The sequence below is a fragment of the Hypanus sabinus genome, unplaced genomic scaffold, assembly GCF_030144855.1.
Source record: "Hypanus sabinus isolate sHypSab1 unplaced genomic scaffold, sHypSab1.hap1 scaffold_778, whole genome shotgun sequence".
Classification (NCBI taxonomy): Eukaryota; Metazoa; Chordata; class Chondrichthyes; order Myliobatiformes; family Dasyatidae; genus Hypanus; species Hypanus sabinus.
This window is the reverse complement of record NW_026781629.1, coordinates 60,005-80,000: the sequence shown is the minus strand read 5'-3', so window position 1 is coordinate 80,000 and position 19,996 is coordinate 60,005. Positions and strand designations below refer to the sequence as shown.

The 19,996-nt window shown below is 55.3% G+C and overlaps 2 protein-coding genes across 9 annotated transcripts in view; one reads left to right on the top strand and one right to left on the bottom strand.

Annotated features, from left to right (window-relative positions):
- The window catches only part of LOC132390124 (proteoglycan 4-like), a 5,335-nt gene extending 1,472 nt beyond the window's left edge, over positions 1-3,863 (bottom strand). Inside the window, exons 1-2 of one of the 8 annotated variants that reach the window (XR_009510792.1) lie at positions 846-3,770; positions 1-784 (exon numbers count right to left, since the gene is read on the bottom strand). The exon at positions 1-784 is cut by the window's left edge and continues 1,472 nt beyond it. Coding sequence is in view for 2 of the 8 variants with exons in the window: in XM_059962720.1 (XP_059818703.1) it covers positions 1,883-2,830 (948 nt within the window). In the remaining 6 variants the exon portion in view is untranslated. The other 7 variants (XR_009510789.1, XR_009510791.1, XR_009510787.1 and 4 more) reach the window with 7 other exon arrangements.
- The window catches only part of LOC132390123 (stAR-related lipid transfer protein 3-like), a 105,894-nt gene extending 89,388 nt beyond the window's left edge, over positions 1-16,506 (top strand). Inside the window, exons 10-14 of the mRNA XM_059962718.1 lie at positions 3,726-3,871; positions 4,037-4,116; positions 7,705-7,809; positions 13,310-13,403; positions 15,745-16,506. Coding sequence (XP_059818701.1) covers positions 3,726-3,871; positions 4,037-4,116; positions 7,705-7,809; positions 13,310-13,403; positions 15,745-15,855 — 536 coding nt within the window. The 3' untranslated portion in view covers positions 15,856-16,506. The remainder of the gene's footprint in view (positions 1-3,725; positions 3,872-4,036; positions 4,117-7,704; positions 7,810-13,309; positions 13,404-15,744) is intronic.
- The last annotated feature ends 3,490 nt before the right edge of the window (positions 16,507-19,996 follow it).

Genomic DNA, 19,996 nt, shown 5'->3' with positions numbered 1-19,996 from the left:
TAGTTTCCCTTTCAAAGCGAGCATAGAAGGCCTTGAGCTCATCCGGTATAGAAACATCGCTGCCATTCATGCTATTGTGGTTTGACGTGCGTCCAACATCGCCTCCAACCTCTCCCGGAATCGTTTCTTGCCTCTGGAAATAGCCCTCCACAAGTAATATCTGTGGGTCAACAGACTTAAATGCCACAGATCTACCCCCTCAGCAGACGACCGACCTCCTGGCGACACACACAAAATGATGGAGGAACTCAGCAGGCCAGGCACCGTCTGTGGGCACAAAGTGCAGTCCTCGTTTCGGGCCAAGACCCTTCTCCAGGAAGGCAGGTCTTTGCGGGCTGCAGTCTTCAGTCTCTGCCTGTACTCAGGGAGTAGAAGTGCAGCCGGGTGGTCAGGCTGCCCGGAGTGAGGGTGTGAGACAGCGCGGCAGACATCCTTGATGGCGGTGTAGCAATGGGTTCCTCTGCTACTGCAAGCGACTTGATGGCAATTATTATTTAGGGACTTCTTCCAGCTGGCCTGCTTAAAATCCCCCGAGATGGCAGGGAGGTCTGAGGGTGTGCTGCTTTGTGCCCGTTGATGACATCGCTCGGATCTTCTAGAAAAATGAGGTCCATGTGGGGGTGGAGTAGGCTTAAAGGCCTCTATGCCGACGAACCCTCACGTTCCACGGGGACGATGTGCAGATTATTGTACTGCTGAATGAACCAACAATTGACTTCTAACCTGTAGTTTCCCGGTCGTGAGGACACAGGATGGGACGGTGTTGAGGGAATTTCTCTCTAACCTGTAGTTTCCCGGTCGTGGGGGACACAGGGTGGGATAGTTTGAGGGAATTTCTCTCTAACCTGTGGTTTCCCGGTCGTGAGGACACAGGATGGGATGGTGTTGAGGGGATTTCTCTCTGACCTGTGGTTTCCCGGTCGTGGGGGACACAGGATGGGACAGTGTTGAGGGGATTTCTCTCTATCCTGTGGTTTCCCGGTCGTGCGGACACAGGGTGGGATGGTTTGAGGGGATTTCTGTCTATCCTGTGGTTTCCCGGTCGTGCGGACACAGGGTGGGACGGTGTTGAGGGGATTTCTCTCTGACCTGTGGTTTCCCGGTCGTGGGGGACACAGGGTGGGACGGTGTTGAGGGGATTTCTCTCTGACCTGTGGTTTCCCGGTCGTGCGGACACAGGATGGGATGGTGTTGAGGGGATTTCTCTCTGACCTGTGGTTTCCCGGTCGTGGGGGACACAGGGTGGGACGGTGTTGAGGGGATTTCTCTCTATCCTGTGGTTTCCCGGTCGTGCGGACACAGGGTGGGATGGTTTGAGGGGATTTCTCTCTGACCTGTGGTTTCCTGGTCGTGCGGACACAGGGTGGGATGGTGTTGAGGGGATTTCTCTCTGACCTGTGGTTTCCTGATCGTGGGGGACACAGGGTGGGATGGTGTTGAGGGGATTTCTCTCTGACCTGTGGTTTCCCGGTCGTGCGGACACAGGGTGGGATGGTTTGAGGGAATTTCTCTCTATCCTGTGGTTTCCCGGTCGTGGGGGACACAGGGTGGGATGGTGTTGAGGGGATTTCTCTCTGACCTGTGGTTTCCTGGTCGTGGGGACACAGGGTGGGACGGTGTTGAGGGGATTTCTCTCTGACCTGTGGTTTCCTGGTCGTGGGGGACACAGGATGGGATGGTGTTGAGGGGATTTCTCTCTATCCTGTGGTTTCCTGGTCGTGGGGACACAGGGTGGGATGGTGTTGAGGGGATTTCTCTCTGACCTGTGGTTTCCTGGTCGTGGGGGACACAGGATGGGACGGTGTTGAGGGGATTTCTCTCTGACCTGTGGTTTCCTGGTCGTGGGGGACACAGGGTGGGATGGTGTTGAGGGGATTTCTCTCTAACCTGTGGTTTCCTGGTCGTGGGGGACACAGGATGGGATGGTGTTGAGGGGATTTCTCTCTAACCTGTGGTTTCCTGGTCGTGGGGGACACAGGATGGGATGGTGTTGAGGGGATTTCCCTCTGACCTGTGGTTTCCTGGTCGTGGGGGACACAGGGTGGGATGGTGTTGAGGGGATTTCTCTCTGACCTGTGGTTTTCTGGTCGTGGGGGACACAGGATGGGACGGTGTTGAGGGGATTTCTCTCTGACCTGTGGTTTCCTGGTCGTGCGGACACAGGGTGGGATGGTGTTGAGGGGATTTCTCTCTGACCTGTGGTTTCCTGGTCGTGGGGGACACAGGGTGGGATGGTGTTGAGGGGATTTCTCTCTGACCTGTGGTTTCCCTGTCGTGGGGGACACAGGATGGGATGGTGTTGAGGGAATTTCTCTCTAACCTGTGGAGTCCTGGTCGTGGGGACACAGGGTGGGATGGTGTTGAGGGGATTTCTCTCTGACCTGTGGTTTCCCTGTCGTGGGGGACACAGGATGGGATGGTGTTGAGGGAATTTCTCTCTGACCTGTGGAGTCCCGGTCGTGGGGGACACAGGATGGGATGGTGTTGAGGGGATTTCTCTCTGACCTGTGGTTTCCTGGTCGTGGGGGACACAGGATGGGATGGTGTTGAGGGAATTTCTCTCTATCCTGTGGTTTCCCGGTCGTGCGGACACAGGGTGGGATGGTTTGAGGGAATTTCTCTCTGACCTGTGGTTTCCCGGTCGTGGGGGACACAGGGTGGGACGGTGTTGAGGGAATTTCTCTCTATCCTGTGGTTTCCCGGTCGTGCGGACACAGGGTGGGATGGTGTTGAGGGGATTTCTCTCTGACCTGTGGTTTCCTGGTCGTGGGGGACACAGGATGGGACGGTATTGAGGGAATTTCTCTCTATCCTGTGGTTTCCTGGTCATGGGGGACACAGGATGGGACGGTGTTGAGGGAATTTCTCTCTATCCTGTGGTTTCCTGGTCGTGGGGGACACAGGATGGGACGGTGTTGAGGGAATTTCTCTCTAACCTGTGGTTTCCTGGTCGTGGGGGACACAGGATGGGACAGTGTTGAGGGGATTTCTCTCTAACCTGTGGTTTCCCTGTCGTGAGGACACAGGGTGGGACGGTGTTGAGGGGATTTCTCTCTGACCTGTGGTTTCCTGGTCGTGGGGGACACAGGATGGGACAGTGTTGAGGAAGTTTGATTTCTAACCTGTGGTTTCCCGGTCGTGCGGACACAGGGTGGGATGGTGTTGAGGGGATTTCTCTCTAACCTGTGGTTTCCTGGTCGTGGGGGACACAGGGTGGGATGGTGTTGAGGGGATTTCTCTCTAACCTGTGGTTTCCTGGTCGTGGGGGACACAGGATGGGATGGTGTTGAGGGGATTTCTCTCTATCCTGTGGTTTCCTGGTCGTGGGGGACACAGGATGGGATGGTGTTGAGGGGATTTCTCTCTAACCTGTGGTTTCCTGGTCGTGGGGGACACAGGATGGGATGGTGTTGAGGGGATTTCTCTCTGACCTGTGGTTTCCCGGTCGTGGGGGACACAGGATGGGATAGTTTGAGGGAATTTCTCTCTTACCTGTGGTTTCCTGGTCGTGGGGGACACAGGATGGGACAGTGTTGAGGAAGTTTGATCTCTTACCTGTGGTTTCCTGGTCGTGGGGGACACAGGATGGGACAGTGTTGAGGAAGTTTGATCTCTTACCTGTGGTTTCCTGGTCGTGGGGGACACAGGATGGGACAGTGTTGAGGAAGTTTGATCTCTATCCTGTGGTTTCCTGGTCGTGCGGACACAGGATGGGATAGTTTGAGGAAGTTTGATCTCTTACCTGTGTGCCGACCTTATTGTGTCCCCTGGTCAGGCGATGCTGCAGTGCCCGGCGGAGTTCGTGTATCAGGAAGTGATTCTGCAACCGGAGAAGATGGCGATGTGGAACAGGACGGTGGCTGTATGTCAGGTACGCTCGCTGTCTCTCTCTCGAGGGTATCAACCCCATTGCCCACTCCCCGCCGCGGCATCGACCCCTCTTTGACAACGGCCTCCCAGTGTCTCACACTGTTGCGCCTCGGCCTTGGACCGCAGCTTCTGAAAGGTGCTCACTCTCACTCTGATTGCCTTCCAGGTTCTGCAGCGCGTGGACGATAACACCTTGATCACCTACGATGTTTCTGCCGGTGCCGCTGGAGGGGTCGTCTCCGCCAGGTGAGCCGTCTGGCCCCAAACCTGTCTGTACAGTGAGCCGTCTGGCCCCAAACCTCTCTGTACAGTGAGCCGTCTGGCCCCAAACCTCTCCGTACAGTGAGCTGTCTGGCCCCAAACCTCTCTGTACAGTGAGCCGTCTGGCCCCAAACCTGTCTGTACAGTGAGCCGTCTGGCCCCAAACCTCTCTGTACAGTGAGCCGTCTGGCCCCAAACCTCTCTGTACAGTGAGCCGTCTGGCCCCAAACCTCTCTGTACAGTGAGCCGTCTGGCCCCAAACCTCTCTGTACAGTGAGCTGTCTGGCCCCAAACCTCTCTGTACAGTGAGTTGTCTGGCCCCAAACCTGTCTGTACAGGGAGCCGTCTGGCCCCAAACCTCTCTGTACAGTGAGCCGTCTGGCCCCAAACCCCTCTGTACAGAGAGCCGTCTGGCCCCAAACCTCTCTGTACAGTGAGCCGTCTGGCCCCAAACCTCTCTGTACAGTGAGCTGTCTGGCCCCAAACCTCTCTGTACAGTGAGCCGTCTGGCCCCAAACCTGTCTGTACAGGGAGCCGTCTGGCCCCAAATCTCTCTGTATAGTGAGCCGTCTGGCCCCAAACCTGTCTGTACAGTGAGCTGTCTGGCCCCAAACCTCTCTGTACAGTGAGTTGTCTGGCCCCAAACCTGTCTGTACAGTGAGCCGTCTGGCCCCAAACCTCTCTGTACAGTGAGCCGTCTGGCCCCAAACCTGTCTGTACAGGGAGCAGTCTGGCCCCAAACCCCTCTGTACAGGGAGTTGTCTGGCCCCAAACCTGTCTGTACAGTGAGCCGTCTGGCCCCAAACCTGTCTGTACAGTGAGCCGTCTGGCACGTGAGCCTCCCCACTGTCTTGCTCGTACCTGGCTTTGCCGGTTCCATTTACAATTTCCCTGAACGTGCCTGCTGATTCCAGATTCACTTCGTACAACACAGACCATGACTGCACCGCGCAGTCCCTTCGGCCCACAATGTTGTGCTATCCCTTTAACCTACTCCAGTATCAATCTAGCCCTCCTCTCCTCCATCGCCCTCCACTTTTCTATCATCCGCGTGCCTATCTGAGAGTTTCTTCGGTCTCCCTAATGTATCTGCCTCTACCACCGCCCCCCCCCCCCACCCCCCGGCAGGGCGTTCCACACACCCATCGCTCTCCGTGTAAAAATACCCCTCTGTACTTTCCTCCAATTACCAATGCCCCCTCGTGTTGGCCATTTCTGCCCGCAGCGCAGTCTCTGAGTGCTGACTCTGCTTTTTGATCATCTTGTACACCTCGATCGAGTCGCCCCCTCGTCCTCCCTCGCTCCGCAGAGTAAAGTCCGAGCTCACTCAGCCTCTCCTCCTGAGGCGCCTCCTGCCCTCCAATCCTGCTGAAGCCCCTCTGCTCCCTCGCCCTCCCAAATTTCCCAGTTGTGCCGTTAGACTCACAGGCCTCCGCTGTCTCTGTTCGGTAGAGATACCACACCTGCCGGCTGCAAACATCCGCATCTCTGCCTGACCCCGGCATCCTCCTCGGCAGTGAAGGGAACGCCTCAACGGGCCCCGGGGATTTATCCATCTCCTAAATCGTTCAGCATCGTTTTAATCTTTTCCTTCATCCGCTTTCTTTCTTCTTATTTAGAGATACGGTACTGTAGAGCTCAGAGTTCAAATCCTCTGAGAGCGAGTTTGTACCTTTCTCCCCCTGGTAGCCTCCTGGATAAAGACGTGGTGGTTGGCAGGTTACCTGTAAGCTGTCCCGGGGTTAAGCGGGTGGGTTGCTGGGGCTCGGCTGGAAGGGCAGGCTCTGCCCCGTATCCGTAAAGATGGTGCACCAACAGCCCCGGCCCGACCAGCAAGGCCAGTTACACCCAGGTGACCAGTGGGATGCGGGAGGAGAGGGGGAGAACCTGCGAACTCCACACCGACAGCAGCAGAATGGAACCCAGGCCCCTGGTGCCGTAACGACGTGCTGACCCTGGCCCCGGAAAGCCGCCGGGGTTCCCCGGTTCTCCCCCCCCCCCCCCGGTGCCGGGGACTGAACCGCTGTGACCTGCAATTGCGCGGGCAGACGGGGCGGGGCTGCGGCTCGGGGCCGTCGATGTCCGGGCTTCGGTCCCTGCGAGGAGGCTCTCACACGTCCCTCCCTCACGCGGGCGCCCCGGAGACATCCCGGTTAGCGGGCGTTGGAAATCGTCCCGTGACGAGGCGAGGTTCAGGTTTCATGGAGCTCCGAAGGTTGTCACAGACGAGCACTTTCTCCCACAGTCCAAGGACATACAGGTTAGGAACCATGTCATCCTGGTACTGGAGGCTTGTCAACTTCTCCCAACACAATCTTCACTGATTTGATTTGACGCAAACACCATACTTCACTATATTTTACGATGTGCTCGTCCCAAATAAAGCTAATCTTTAACCTCACTGGCATCTACTTCCAGCACCATCTATGGCAGCGCGTTCCAGGCCCCCACTACCCTCTGTAAAATAAATTTACGCCGCACATCCCCTCTTACCTTACTTGCACGCCCTCTGCTACAACAGCTACGTTTGAAGGACAGGTACACAGATCAGAAAGGTTCAGAGGGGTACGGCTAAACTCGGGGCAAATGCGACAGGCTGGGGTGGGGAATCTCTGTTGGCCGCAGGGCCTGTCTCGGCATTCTACAACGGGCTGAGTGGCCTCAGCCTCAGTTCAGCACCTGGGGTTTGTAGTCTCGATGTCCCGAACGCATCGTGCTCGGTCACCTTCTCCGGCCTACAGTTCCCAGCTGCCCTTTGTTTACCGAGCACGCGGATCGGAGGAGTTCGGAGACGCACCGATTTGAGCAAAACAATCACAAACTGTTCTACACGTCCCTCCCCACACAGGCGCCCCGCGGCCCGAAGACGTCCCGGTTAGCAGGTCGTTGTAAATCGTCTCGTGACGAGGCTAGGTTCAGGTTTGATGGGGTTCCGAAGGTTGTCACAGCTGGGGGTGGGAGTGGGGATAAGCTCCCATTACCTATGAAGTGCTCCAAATGGCGTGTATCTCTAACAGCCTCGGATAACCAACTCCCGGCCCTCCCGCGTGGTTTAGCTACCAGGCCCATCGGAACTGTTTCTACCGATAAGAGAAGGGGAAAGGGCGGACCACTGGCGCCTCAAAACCAGTCGCTCGTCAGCCTTGGACGGCAGCCCGCCTAGGAGAAGGAAGACTCTGAGTTTAACCCCCCCCCCCCCCCCGCTGCCTCGCGGCCGTACCCACCCACCGGGAAAGGCTTCGGGAGTGAACCCCGAGGGAGAAATCCTGAGCCGGGGTCCCCGTGGTAGTTTCATGTTGTTTACAACCTCGGCGACGACTCTGGTGCCGAGCTGTGTCGGCGCCTGCCCGTCCCTCGGACTACCTCAGTGACGCGGAGAGGGCAGCAGCCGGTTCTCCAAATCTTCCCGTCCTGGAGAGGACACAGCCCGCCAGAGGCCCAAAACCCCCCCGTGATCCCCTCGGGATCGACAGCTGACCGCTAACGTACTACCCAAGGGTTGCTGGGCAGTGTGGCTGGTCTCCTGCTCTGCACGGTGTTGCTGATAAATCCGTCTGTCCCCTCGATCCGCAGGGACTTCGTGAACGTGCGTCGCATTGAGAGGAAGGGGGAAATGTACATCTCCGCGGGCATGTCAACCACTCATGACTCCCGGCCCCCGCTGAAGAAGTACATCAGGTAGGTGACAGGTTGCTCACCCCCGGGGCCCCAGCCGTTCATTTCCCGTCAGAACGAGAGCTTGCATGGGAATTCCCTTCAGGAACAGGACAATCAGCACTCAACACAGATGCTGAAAGAGACCGTAAGGCAGAATTGGGCCATTTGGCCCATCGAGTCTGCTCCACCATTCCATCATGGCTGATTTACTATCCCTCTCAAACCACCGTCACCTTTGACACCCTGACTAATCAAGAGCCTGTCAACCTCCACTTTAAATGCGTCCACATTCGTACATTGAAATGAATTCCACAGATTCACCACCCACAGGCTGAAGAGATTCCTCCTCATCTCTGTTCTAAATGGACACCCCTCTATTCTGAGGTTGTCCCTCTGGTCCTAGACTCCCCCACTATAGGAAACATCCTCTCCACATCCACTCAATCTGTGTCCTCTGGTCCTAGACTCACCCACTATAGGAAACATCCTCTCCACATCCACTCTATCTGTGTCCTCTGGTCCTAGTCTCCCCCACTGTAGGAAACATCCTCTCCACATCCACTCTATCTGTGTCCTCTGGTCCTATACTCCTCCACTATAGGAAACATCCTCTCCACATCCACTCTATCTGTATCCTCTGGTCCTAGACTCCCCCACTATAGGAAACATCCTCTCCACATCCACTCTATCTGTATCCTCTGGTCCTAGACTCCCCCACTATAGGAAACATCCTCTCCACATCCACTCTATCTGTGTCCTCTGGTCCTATACTCCTCCACTATAGGAAACATCCTCTCCACATCCACTCTATCTGTGTCCTCTGGTCCTAGACTCCCCCACTATAGGAAACATCCTCTCCACATCCACTCTATCTGTGTCCTCTGGTCCTAGACTCCCCCACTACAGGAGACATCCTCTCCACATCCACTCTATATCTAGGCTTTTCAATATTCAATAGGTATCAATGAGATTTCCCTCATTCTTCGAAACTCCAACGACGACAATCCCAGAGCCATCAAAAACTCCGTTAACCCTTCCCCTCTCAGTCGTTCTCATGCACCTCCTCGGGACCCTCGCCAATGCTAGCTCATCTTTGAGAGGCCCAGGACTGCTCAGAGTGCTCCCACTGCGGCCTGGCCAATGCCTCATAAAGCCTCAGCATTACCCAATACTCCCGTCCTCTCTCATGTGGCGTTTGCTTTCCTCACCTCCTGACTCAACCCACCAGCTAACCTTCCGGGAATCCTGCACGAAGATTCCCAAGTCACCGCGCATGTCGGATTTCTGTATCTCCTCCTTGTTTAGAAAGTAGTCGTTCCTTCCGCCAAAGGGCCTGAGCACACACTCCCTGACAACGCATTCCATTCTGCCGGTTCCCCTAGTCCAGTGAGTCCCGGCCCGGGGTGCTCGGACCCCTCGCTGAATGGTGTTGGTCCGTGGCATAAAAACAGCTGAGAACCCCCACTCCTAATCTGCCCAAGTCCTTCTGCCGCCTGCAGACTTGGCCACGAAGCTGTCAATTCTGTCATCCGAGTCATTGACGTATATTGTGGGAAAAGAAACCAGTCCCGGTACTGACCCCTGTCAACCAGAACAGCCCCCTCTATTCCCACGCTTCGCCTCCTGCCAGTCAGCCAATCTCTATCCACGCCGCACACACAAGACGCTGGTGGGACGCAGCAGGCCAGGCAGCATCGACGGGGAGAAGCGCTGTCGGCGTTTCAGGACGAGTCCTGGCCTGCTCCGTTCCGTGTGCGTTTGCTTGAGTTTCCAGCATCTGCAGATTTCCTCGTGTCTGCGCTCGATCCGCGCTGGTACGCGAGCTCTTGTCTCGTGAAGCAGCCTCGTGTGCAGCACCCTCTGAACAACATCCACAGCCTCTCCTGCCTCTTAGCTCCTCGAAGAAGCCCAACAGATCTGCCAGGCGAGGTTTTCCCTTTGAACGTAGAGCAGGAACAGGCCCTTCGGCCCACAATGTCCTGCTGAACCAGTTCAATTCGTAGCCATCTGGCAACCTTATCTAATTCCTTCAGCCTACACAATGCCCACGTCCCTCCATCTCTCTCCAATTCATGTGCCGATCGAAACATCCGTTAAAAGCCCGTAATGCCACCACCCCAGGCAGCTCAATCCAGACATGCACCACTCTCTGAGTAAAAAACTTACCCCTCACAACCCCTCACGTTCAATGCCTGTCCTCTGGCATTAGACATTTCAACCCTGGGAAACAGACACTCCACGTCTACTCTATCTACGCCTCTCATAATCTTATCGACCTCCATCAGATCTCTCGGCCTCCGCCGCTCCGGAGAAAATGACCCAAGTTCATCCAGCCTCTCATGTTAGCACGTACCCTCTAAACCAGGCAGCATCCTTGTGAATCTCCTCCGCACCCTCTCTAATCCAGGCAGCATTCTTGTGAATCTCCTCTGCACCCTCTCTAAACCAGGAAGCATCCTTGTGAATCTCCTCTGCACCCTCTCTAAACCAGGCAGCATCCTGGTGAATCTCCTCTGCACCCTCTCTAAACCAGGCAGCATCCTGGTGAATCTCCTCTGCACCCTCTCTAATCCAGGCAGCATCCTGGTGAATCTCCTCTGCACCCTCTCCAATCCAGGCAGCATCCTGGTGAATCTCCTCTGCACCCTCTCTAATCCAGGCAGCATCCTGGTGAATCTCCTCTGCACCATCTCTAATCCAGGCAGCATCCTGGTGAATCTCCTCTGCACCCTCTCTAATCCAGGCAGCATCCTGGTAAATCTCCTCTACACCTTCTCTAATCCGGGCAGTATCCTGATGAATCACCTCTGCACCCTCTCTAATCCAAGGAGCGTCCTGGTGAATCTCCTCTGCACCCTCTCTAATCCAGGCAGCATCCTGGTAAATCTCCTCTACACCTTCTCTAATCCGGGCAGTATCCTGATGAATCACCTCTGCACCCTCTCTAATCCAAGGAGCGTCCTGGTGAATCTCCTCTGCACCCTCTCTAATCCAGGCAGCATCCTGGTGAATCTCCTCTGCACCCTCTCTAATCCAGGCAGCATCCTGGTGAATCTCCTCTGCACCCTCTCTAATCCAAGCAGCATCCTGGTGAATCTCCTCTGCACCCTCCCTAATCCAGGCAGCATCCCGGTGAATCTCCTCTGCACCCTCTCTAATCCAAGCAGCGTCCTGGTGAATCTCCTCTGCACCCTCTCTAATCCAAGCAGCATCCTGGTGAATCTCCTCTGCACCCTCCCTAATCCAGGCAGCATCCCGGTGAATCTCCTCTGCACCCTCTCTAATCCAGGCAGCATCCTGGTGAATCTCCTCTGCACCCTCTCTAATCCAGGCAGCATCCTGGTGAATCTCCTCTGCACCCTCTCTAATCCAAGCAGCATCCTGGTGAATCTCCTCTGCACCCTCTCTAATCCAGGCAGCATCCCAGTGAATCTCCTCTGCACCCTCTCCAAAGCTCAACGTTCCTCCCAAAGTGGGGCGACCAGAAGTGTACATGATATCCCAGATGTGGCCTCTCACTGGAGTTTTATGAAACTGCGGCATAATCCCCTGGCTTTTGAATTCTGTCCCTCGACCAATAACGACAAGCATGCCATATGCCTTCCTAACATCCTGATCAGCCCTCGGCGGAACGAAGCTGACCTCGGCCTGGTTTACCCTGAAACCTCGTCCTCGGTAACGGGCTCCCAGTATCTTCCCAACCACTGAGGTCATTCCCTTCCTTCCACGCCCCAATGAAGAGTGACACCAGCAACTTTCCAGTCCTCCCCTACAGCTTTCAGCCAAGCGTGAAATTCCAGCATTTAGTGTTTCAGCTGCGGCCAGTTCCTCACTTTGGGCTCGGGGGGTGGGGTAATAACTTTGTGGAGGGTGGTGTTGGATTGAAAGTCCTCTGCCGGCCTGTAGGTGGCGGTGTTGGCCCCCGGCCTGATGCGTCCGTCTGTCACCGGCTTTGCCACGGGAAGTTTGTAAATCACGATCGGACATACCCCATGTTCTAAAAGAAACAATGAGACGGTGAGGTAGAGATCACTGCCCATTCAGAAACCTGACCAAGCTGTTCCTGAAACGTTCAGACCGCGAGGCATGGGGGGCAGAAATAGGCCATTCGGCCCGTCGCAATGAATCATGGCTGATTTATTATCCCATTCAACACCATTCTTCTATGACTTCTGACACCCTGACTAATCTATCAAGCTCTGCTTTAAATATACCCAGTGACTTGGCCTCCACAGCTGCCTGTGGTAATAAATCCAAGATTCACCACCCTCTGGCTGAAGAAATTCCTCCTCATCTCTGTTCGAAATAGACAGCCCTCTATTCTGAAGCTGTGTCTTCTGGTCCTAGACTCTCCCACTATAGGAAACATCCTCTCCACATCCACTCTATCTGTGTCCTCTGGTCCTAGACTCTCCCACTATAGGAAACATCCTCTCCACATCCACTCTATCTGTGTCCTCTGGTCCTAGACTCCCCCACTGTAGGAAACATCCTCTCCACATCCACTCTATCTGTGTCCTCTGGTCCTAGACTCCCCCACTATAGGAAACATCCTCTCCATATCCACTCTATCTGTGTCCTCTGGTCCTAGACTCTCCCACTATAGGAAACATCCTCTCCACATCCACTCTATCTGTGTCCTCCGGTCCTAGACTCTCCCACTATAGGAAACATCCTCTCCACATCCACTCTATCTGTGTCCTCCGGTCCTAGACTCCCCCACTATAGGAAACATCCTCTCCATATCCACTCTATCTGTGTCCTCTGGTCCTAGACTCTCCCACTATAGGAAACATCCTCTCCACATCCACTCTATCTGTGTCCTCCGGTCCTAGACTCTCCCACTATAGGAAACATCCTCTCCACATCCACTCTATCTGTGTCCTCCGGTCCTAGACTCCCCCACTATAGGAAACATCCTCTCCACATCCACTATCTGTGTCCTCTGGTCCCAGACTCCCCCACTATAGGAAACATCCTCTCCACATCCACTCTATCTGTGTCCTCTGGTCCCAGACTCCCCCACTATAGGAAACATCCTCTCCACATCCACTCTATCTGTTTCCTCTGGTCCCAGACTCCCCCACTATAGGAAACATCCTCTCCACATCCACTCTATCTGTGTCCTCTGGTCCCAGACTCCCCCACTATAGGAAACATCCTCTCAACATCCACTCTATCTGTGGTCCTAGACTCTCCCACTATAGGAAACATCCTCTCCACATCCACTCTATCTGTGTCCTCTGGTACTAGACTCCCCCACTATAGGAAACATCCTCTCCACATCCACTCTATCTGTGCCCTCTGGTACTAGACTCCCCCACTATAGGAAACATCCTCTCCACATCCACTCTATCTGTGCCCTCTGGTACTAGACTCCCCCACTATAGGAAACATCCTCTCCACATCCACTCTATGCCTTTCAGTATTAGAAGCAGTACAATGTGGTTCTGAACGCCAGTGAGTACAGGCCCAGAGCTGTCGAATGCTACTCATGTGGTAACCATTACATTTCTGGCAGAGGGGAGAACGGGCCAGGAGGTTTTGTGGTGATCAAATCTTTCCGGAACCCCAGCGTCTGCACCTTCATTTGGATACTGAACACAGATTTGAAGGTGAGTGTCATTTCAAGTTGCTTACTGTAAGGGTCTGAGATTGGAGTGGGTTTGAATGAGCATGTGATTTTGACTCAGAATTCCTCAGAAGCTAGAACCAGAATTTAAAGCCCCCCTCTGCCCCCTTCCTACCTTGCCCTGTCCCGCCCCTTTGCCCCTCACTCCCCCACCCCTCACTCCCCCTTCCCATCACCCCTACCCCTCTCCCCTTTCCCTTTCCTCCTCCTTCCCCCTCCCCTTCTTTCTCTCCCTCCCCCTCTCCCCTCCCCCTCTCACTCCCCTCTCTCCCCTCACTCTCACCCCCTCTCTCTCTCCCACTCCCCTCTCCCCCTCACTCCCCCTTCCCATCACCCCCTCCCCTCTCCCATTCCCTTCACTCCCCCTCTCCCCCACCCCTACCCCTCTCCCCTTCCCCCTCCTTCCCTTTCCCCACTTCCCCCCCTCCCCATCCCTCCTCTCTCCTCCCCCTTCCTCCCTTTCTCCCGTCCCCCCACCTGTTTACCATCTGCCTACTAACCTACTTTTCCCCCCTCTCTCTGCCTTACCCCGCCCCCAGAGACAGAACTGTAAATGAGGGCTGCCCGGCAGGGCACCAGCCCCTAAGCAGAGTGCTGTTTACCACCTCTCTGGCATGTCCCCCGTAATGAAAGCATGCCCCCCCCCCCCCGCCCCAGTGCTGCTTTGGTCAGTTGTTCTCAGGCCAGTGTGCCAGTGTCCAGCACCTGGGCCAACGCTCCCAAACACTGGTGTCCCACCCTGCCTGATATCTCCCCCCCTTCCCCGATCCACCCCCCACACCACCTCTTCTCACTCTACTGTCTTCCCCAGTCCACCGTTCTGCCCCTCACCATCCCTCACTACCCAGTCTGACCCTCCCTCCTCCCCAATCTACTGCCTGAGGCACCCTCACGTTTCCTCACTACCCCAATCTCCTCCTTTCCCACGCAAAATGCTGGTGGAACACAGCAGGCCAGGCAGCATCTATAGGGAGAAGCACTGTCGCCGTTTTGGGCCGAGACCCCTCGTCAGGACTAACTGAAAGGAAAGATAGTAAGAGATTTGAAAGTAGTGGGGGGAGGGGGAAATGCGAAATGATAGAAGACCGGAGGGGGTGGGGTGAGGCTGAGAGCTGGTAAGGTGATTGGCGACAGGGATACAGAGCTGGAGAAGGGAAAGGATCATGGGACGGGAGGCCTCGGGAGAAAGAAAGGGGGGGGGGAGCACCAGAGGGAGATGGAGAACAGGCAGAGAGAGAGAAAAAAGGGGAGGGGGAAAATAAATACATGGGATGGGGTAAGAAGGGAAGGAGGGGCATTAACAGAAGTTAGAGAAGTCGGTCTTCATGCCATCAGGTTGGAGGCTACCCAGATGGTATATAAGGTGTTGTTCCTCCAACCTGAGTGTGGCTTCATCTTGACAGTAGAGGAGGCCATGGATAGACATATCAGAATGGGAATGAGAAAGGGTCTCGGCTTGAAACGTCGACTGTACTTCTTCCTATAGATGCTACCTGGCCTGCTGTGCTCCACCAGCATTTTGTGTGTGTTATTGTTTGAATTTCCAGCACCTGCAGATTTCCTCGTGTTTGCTTCTCCTTTCCCAGCCAGTCTCAGTCACCCGCTCGCTCCCCGAGGCCTTAACTGCAGTCATTTTTGACCAGTCTACCTTTTTAAACTTCTGGAGACATTTCATTCACCGAACGTATTTGCTGGGAGGTATTTTGGGTGAGGTGTGTGTGTGAGAGAGTGTGTGTGTTGGTGTGTGTGTGGGTGTGTGTGTGAGAGAGTGTGTGTGTCGGTGTGTATGAGTGTGTGTGTGTGTGAGTGAGAGTGTGTGTGTCGGTGTGTGAGTGTGTGTCGGTGTGTGGCTTTGTGTGTGTGTGTGAGTGAGAGTGTGTGTGTTGGTGTGTGAGTGTGTGTCAGTGTGTGAGTGTGTGTGTGTGTGAGTGAGTGTCTGTGTGTGTGTGTGTGAGTGAGAGTGTGTGTGTTGGTGTGTGAGTGCGTGTCGGTGTGTGAGTGTGTGTGTGTGTGAGTGAGTGTGTGTGTGTCTGTGTGTGTGTGTCTGTGTGTGTGTGTGTGAGTGAGTGTGTGTGTGTCTGTGTGTGTGTGTGTGTGTGAGTGAGAGTGTGTGTGTTGGTGTGTGAGTGCGTGTCGGTGTGTGAGTGTGTGTGTGTGTGAGTGAGTGTGTGTGTGTCTGTGTGTGTGTGTGTGAGTGAGTGTGTGTGTGTCTGTGTGTGTGTGTGCATCGTCTGCCTGTCGGTCCCTCTCCCTCCTCGTGCCACCTATAATCTCCCCCCCAGGCCCTCCCCGGGCTGCCTCTCATCTCCCCTGCCTCCCAACAGGGCCGCCTACCGCGATACCTGGTCCAGCAGAGTCTGTCGGCCACCATGATCGAGTTCATGGCGCACCTGAGGCAGCGGGTGCGGGAGATGAGCGAGGACGGACGCCAGTGACCGCGGCGTGTCTCCCCGGGAGGCGGGCGATTGTCCTGGGACCAAACGACAGCCCGGGCCGATGGGCCGAAGCCGTCTTTCACAGAGTGCCTGACCCGACGAAGCCCAAAAGCGATTCTGCTCGTCGATTTTTCGAAGTCTGAACGTAAATGTGTTGTTCTGCTGTCTGTGCTGGCGGGAGGGGAGGGGGCTGGCTCTGGCCCTGGGTCCTCGTTTTAAACCGATGGATGCCTTGTGTGCTTTGTGCCCGCCTGGGCCCCGCAGTGCCCTACGTGTCTGTGAGCCGCTGCCGGGGTGGGGTGGGGGTGTGCAGTGCGGAGCAGAGGAGAGCTTCTGGGGGGTGGGGGTGCTGCTTCCATGCGAACCAGGCCTCTTGGCCCATCAACGCTACCCCCACCCGGCCGCGGTTGGTCTGACTGTCACCTCGGCACCGGATTCCCCATCTGCAGCCCGCCCGGCTCTCGCGTCACCGTCTGACCAGCTACCTCGGCGTCAGAGGGCCGGGAGGGGGAGAGCAACCCCGGGTGTCCCTCGTGCGGGGCCTGGGGAACGGAGGGGAGTCTGTGAGCAAGGCTCCCCTCCCTCACCCCCACTTTGTTGCCGACCCTGCGTGCCGGCTTTTGTGTGAATTAAAAGCTGTTTTTAAAGAAGGCTGTTTTTCCTCGAAGGTGTTATTTAACGCACCCTCTTTACACATGTGGATCGAAATGCACAGTGAGATGTGCCACTCGCATCAGCAGCCGACACGGGCCGAGGATGTGCTGGGGGCAGCCCGCAAGCGTGGCTGCGCATTCCAGCAACAACGTGGCAGCATGACACGGAATGCCTCCGACCTGGGATAGGCCTTTTCCGGGCCTCGACCTGGGATAGGCCGCTTCCAGCTCAGGATAGGCCTCCTCAGGGCCTCCGACCTGGGATAGGCCTTTTCCGGGCCTCGACCTGGGATAGGCCGCTTCCAGCCCAGGATAGGCTGACCCAGGTTAGGCCTCCTCAGGGCCTCCGACCTGGGATAGGCCTTTTCCGGGCCTCGACCTGGGATAGGCCGCTTCCAGCCCAAGATAGGCTGCCTTTGACCCAGGATAGGCCTCTTCAGGGTCTCCAACCTGGGATAGGCCGCTTCCAACCCAGGGATAGGCCGCCTCTGACCCGGGATAGGCCTCCTCCGGGCCTCTGACCCGGCCTAGGCTGCCTCCAGCCTGGGATCGGCCCCCTCCGACCCGGAATAGTCTGCTCCGGGTCTCTGACGCAGGATAGGCCACCAGTTGTTAAAACAAGATGCTGGAAATCCAGGGCAATACTCCCTCCATCCATACCTCCCTGCCTCTCCGAGGAACTCCTCTACGCAGAGGAATACTGAAGGGTCTAGGCCCGAAATGTCAACTGTTTGTTCCCCTCCATTGATGCTGCCTGGCTTGCTGAGTTCCTGCAGCATTTTGTGTGAGTGTGTGTGCGTGTGTTACTCCCAGCCCTCTCAGGCATCGGACCTCCAAACTCCGGACAAGCTGACCCAGAGACTTCGACCTTCAATTGCACCCTCTGGATTACTTCGACCTCGGGGTATCAACCCTCGGACTCGCCAATCAAGACGTGTTTAATCCTGAACGGGGGGGGGGGAGCTGTCCTTGGCTGGGAGTCACTCCTGTCTAAGGTGCCCAGTGATCAGTCAGCTCCTGGAACCCGGCCTCTGGTTCAGAGTAGGATCAGTATCGATAGACCAGGTCTCTGGGGCGGCAGGAGCCAGTACTGGGCCAGTAACCAGGTCCGAGTCCAACTGCTCTCTCGGTTCAGTTTGCATTCTGTTAGTAATACGAAATGTCACCGAATGCTTTGGCATTTCAAAGTGCGTGTGAGAAACGAGGCTCGTATTTTTACATTTCCTTTTAAGAGGTAAGTAGGTAGATGAGGTGGTGAAGAAAGCTTTCGGGACATTGGCCCTCATAAATCGATGTACTTTGAGGACAGGAGATGCGATGTTATGCTGAAGTTGTACAATGCGTCAGTGAGGTCTAATTCGGAGTGTTGTGTGCAGTCTCGATGACTTACGTACAGGAAAGATGGAAGCAAGAGTTCAGAGAAAATTCCCAGGAATGTTGCTGGGTCTGGGGGACCCGAGTTATTGGGAAATGTTGAATAGGTTAGGGCTTCACTCCTGGGAATGTCGAAGTTTGAGGGGAGATTTGATAGTTGTGCAGAATTCTGAGGGGTACAGATAGGGTAAATGTAAGCAGGCTTTTTCCACTGAGGTTGGGCGGGACTACAACCTGAGGTCACGGGTTTAGGGTGACAGTTGAGGAGTTTAAGGGGGACGTGAGGGGAAATGTCTTCACTCAGAGGGTGGGGAGAGCGTGGAACGAGCGGCCGGCGCAAGTGGTGCGTGTGAGCTCGATTTCAAAGTCCAACTACTCTCTCGGTTAAGTTTGGGCGGGTGCACGGCTGTGGTCGATGGGAGCAGGCTGTTTCAAGGGTTCGGAGCGGACCGAACGGGCCGAATGGCCTGCTCCCCTGCTGTGCTTTTCTGTCTATCCTATGAGATCTGGGTGAACAGCAACTGAGCTTGTCAGTGCAGAGAGCTGGGATGTTTCCTGACGATAACGCCCTCCATCGGAGCAACTCCGCACACTCTCTCGGCTCTGTGGAAAACCACGTTCGTCCCTGAAACGCACTGACTGAGAAGGCTGAGACTCGCGCTGCCCGGTGCCCAGAACCGGGGTTAGTCTCCCGGGCAGGTGTGTCAGTGCAGTACAATGCAACGTTATCGAAACTACAGTAGGGAATATGTATAAGTTAATTAATTTTATTCTGAGTTTCTACAATGCGACAAAACAAAACAAACAGTTTAAAACAAGAGGTTTGTACAGTGCAAAGCAAACATATCAAATGTACAGTCCATAACAATTAAGAAAAAGCACCCATCGTAGAATCGTATAAAGTTAGATACCACCCCACACCCCCACTACCCAACTCCATAGGTTGTGGGAACAGCTCAGTGATGAGGCAAGTGAAATTTTCCCCTCTGGTTGCGGAGCCTAATGGTTGAGGGGTAATAACTGTTCCTGAACTTGGTGGTGTGGGCCCTGAGGCTCCTGTACCTCCTTGCTGATGGTTGAGGGGTAATAACTGTTCCTGAACCTGGTGGTGTGGGTCCTGAGGCTCCTGTACCTCCTTCCTGACGATTGAGGGGTAATAACTGAAACGGAACCTGGTGGTGCGGGCCCTGAGGCTCCTGTACCTCCTTGCTGATGGTTGAGGGGTAATAACTGTTCCTGAACCTGGTGGTGTGGGTCCTGAGGCTCCTGTACCTCCTTCCTGATGGTTGAGGGGTAATAACTGTTCCTAAACCCGGTGGTGTGGGTCCTGAGGCTCCTGTACCTCCTTCCTGACGATTGAGGGGTAATAACTGAAACGGAACCTGGTGGTGCGGGCCCTGAGGCTCCTGTACCTCCTTGCTGATGGTTGAGGGGTAATAACTGTTCCTGAACCTGGTGGTGTGGGTCCTGAGGCTCCTGTACCTCCTTCCTGATGGTTGAGGGGTAATAACTGTTCCTAAACCCGGTGGTGTGGGTCCTGAGGCTCCTGTACCTCCTTCCTGATGGTTGAGTGGTATTAACTGTTCCTGACCTTGGTGGTGTGGGTCCTGAGGCTCCTGTACCTCCTTCCTGACTGTTGAGGGGTAATAACTGAAACGGAACCTGGTGGTGTGGGCCCTGAGGCTCCTGTACCTCCCTCCTGACGGTTGAGGGGTAATAACTGTTCCTGAACCTGGTGGTGTGGGTCCTGAGGCTCCTGTACCTCCTTCCAGACGGTTGAGGGGTAATAACTGTTCCTGAACCTGGTGGTGTGGGCCCTGAGGCTCCTGTACTCCTTGCTGAAGGTTGATGGGTAATAACTGTCCTGAACCTGGTGGTATGGGTCCTGATGCTCCTGTACCTACTTGCTGATGGTTGAGGGGTAATAACTGTCCCTGAACCTGGTGGTGTGGGTCCTGAGGCTCCTGTGCTTCCTTGCAGGTGGTTGAGGGGTAATAACTGTTCCTGAACACAGTGGTGTGGGTCCTGAGGCTCCTGTACCTCCTTCCTGACGGTTGAGGGGTAATAACTGTAACTGAACCTGGAGGTGTGAGTCCTGAGGTTCCTGTACCTCC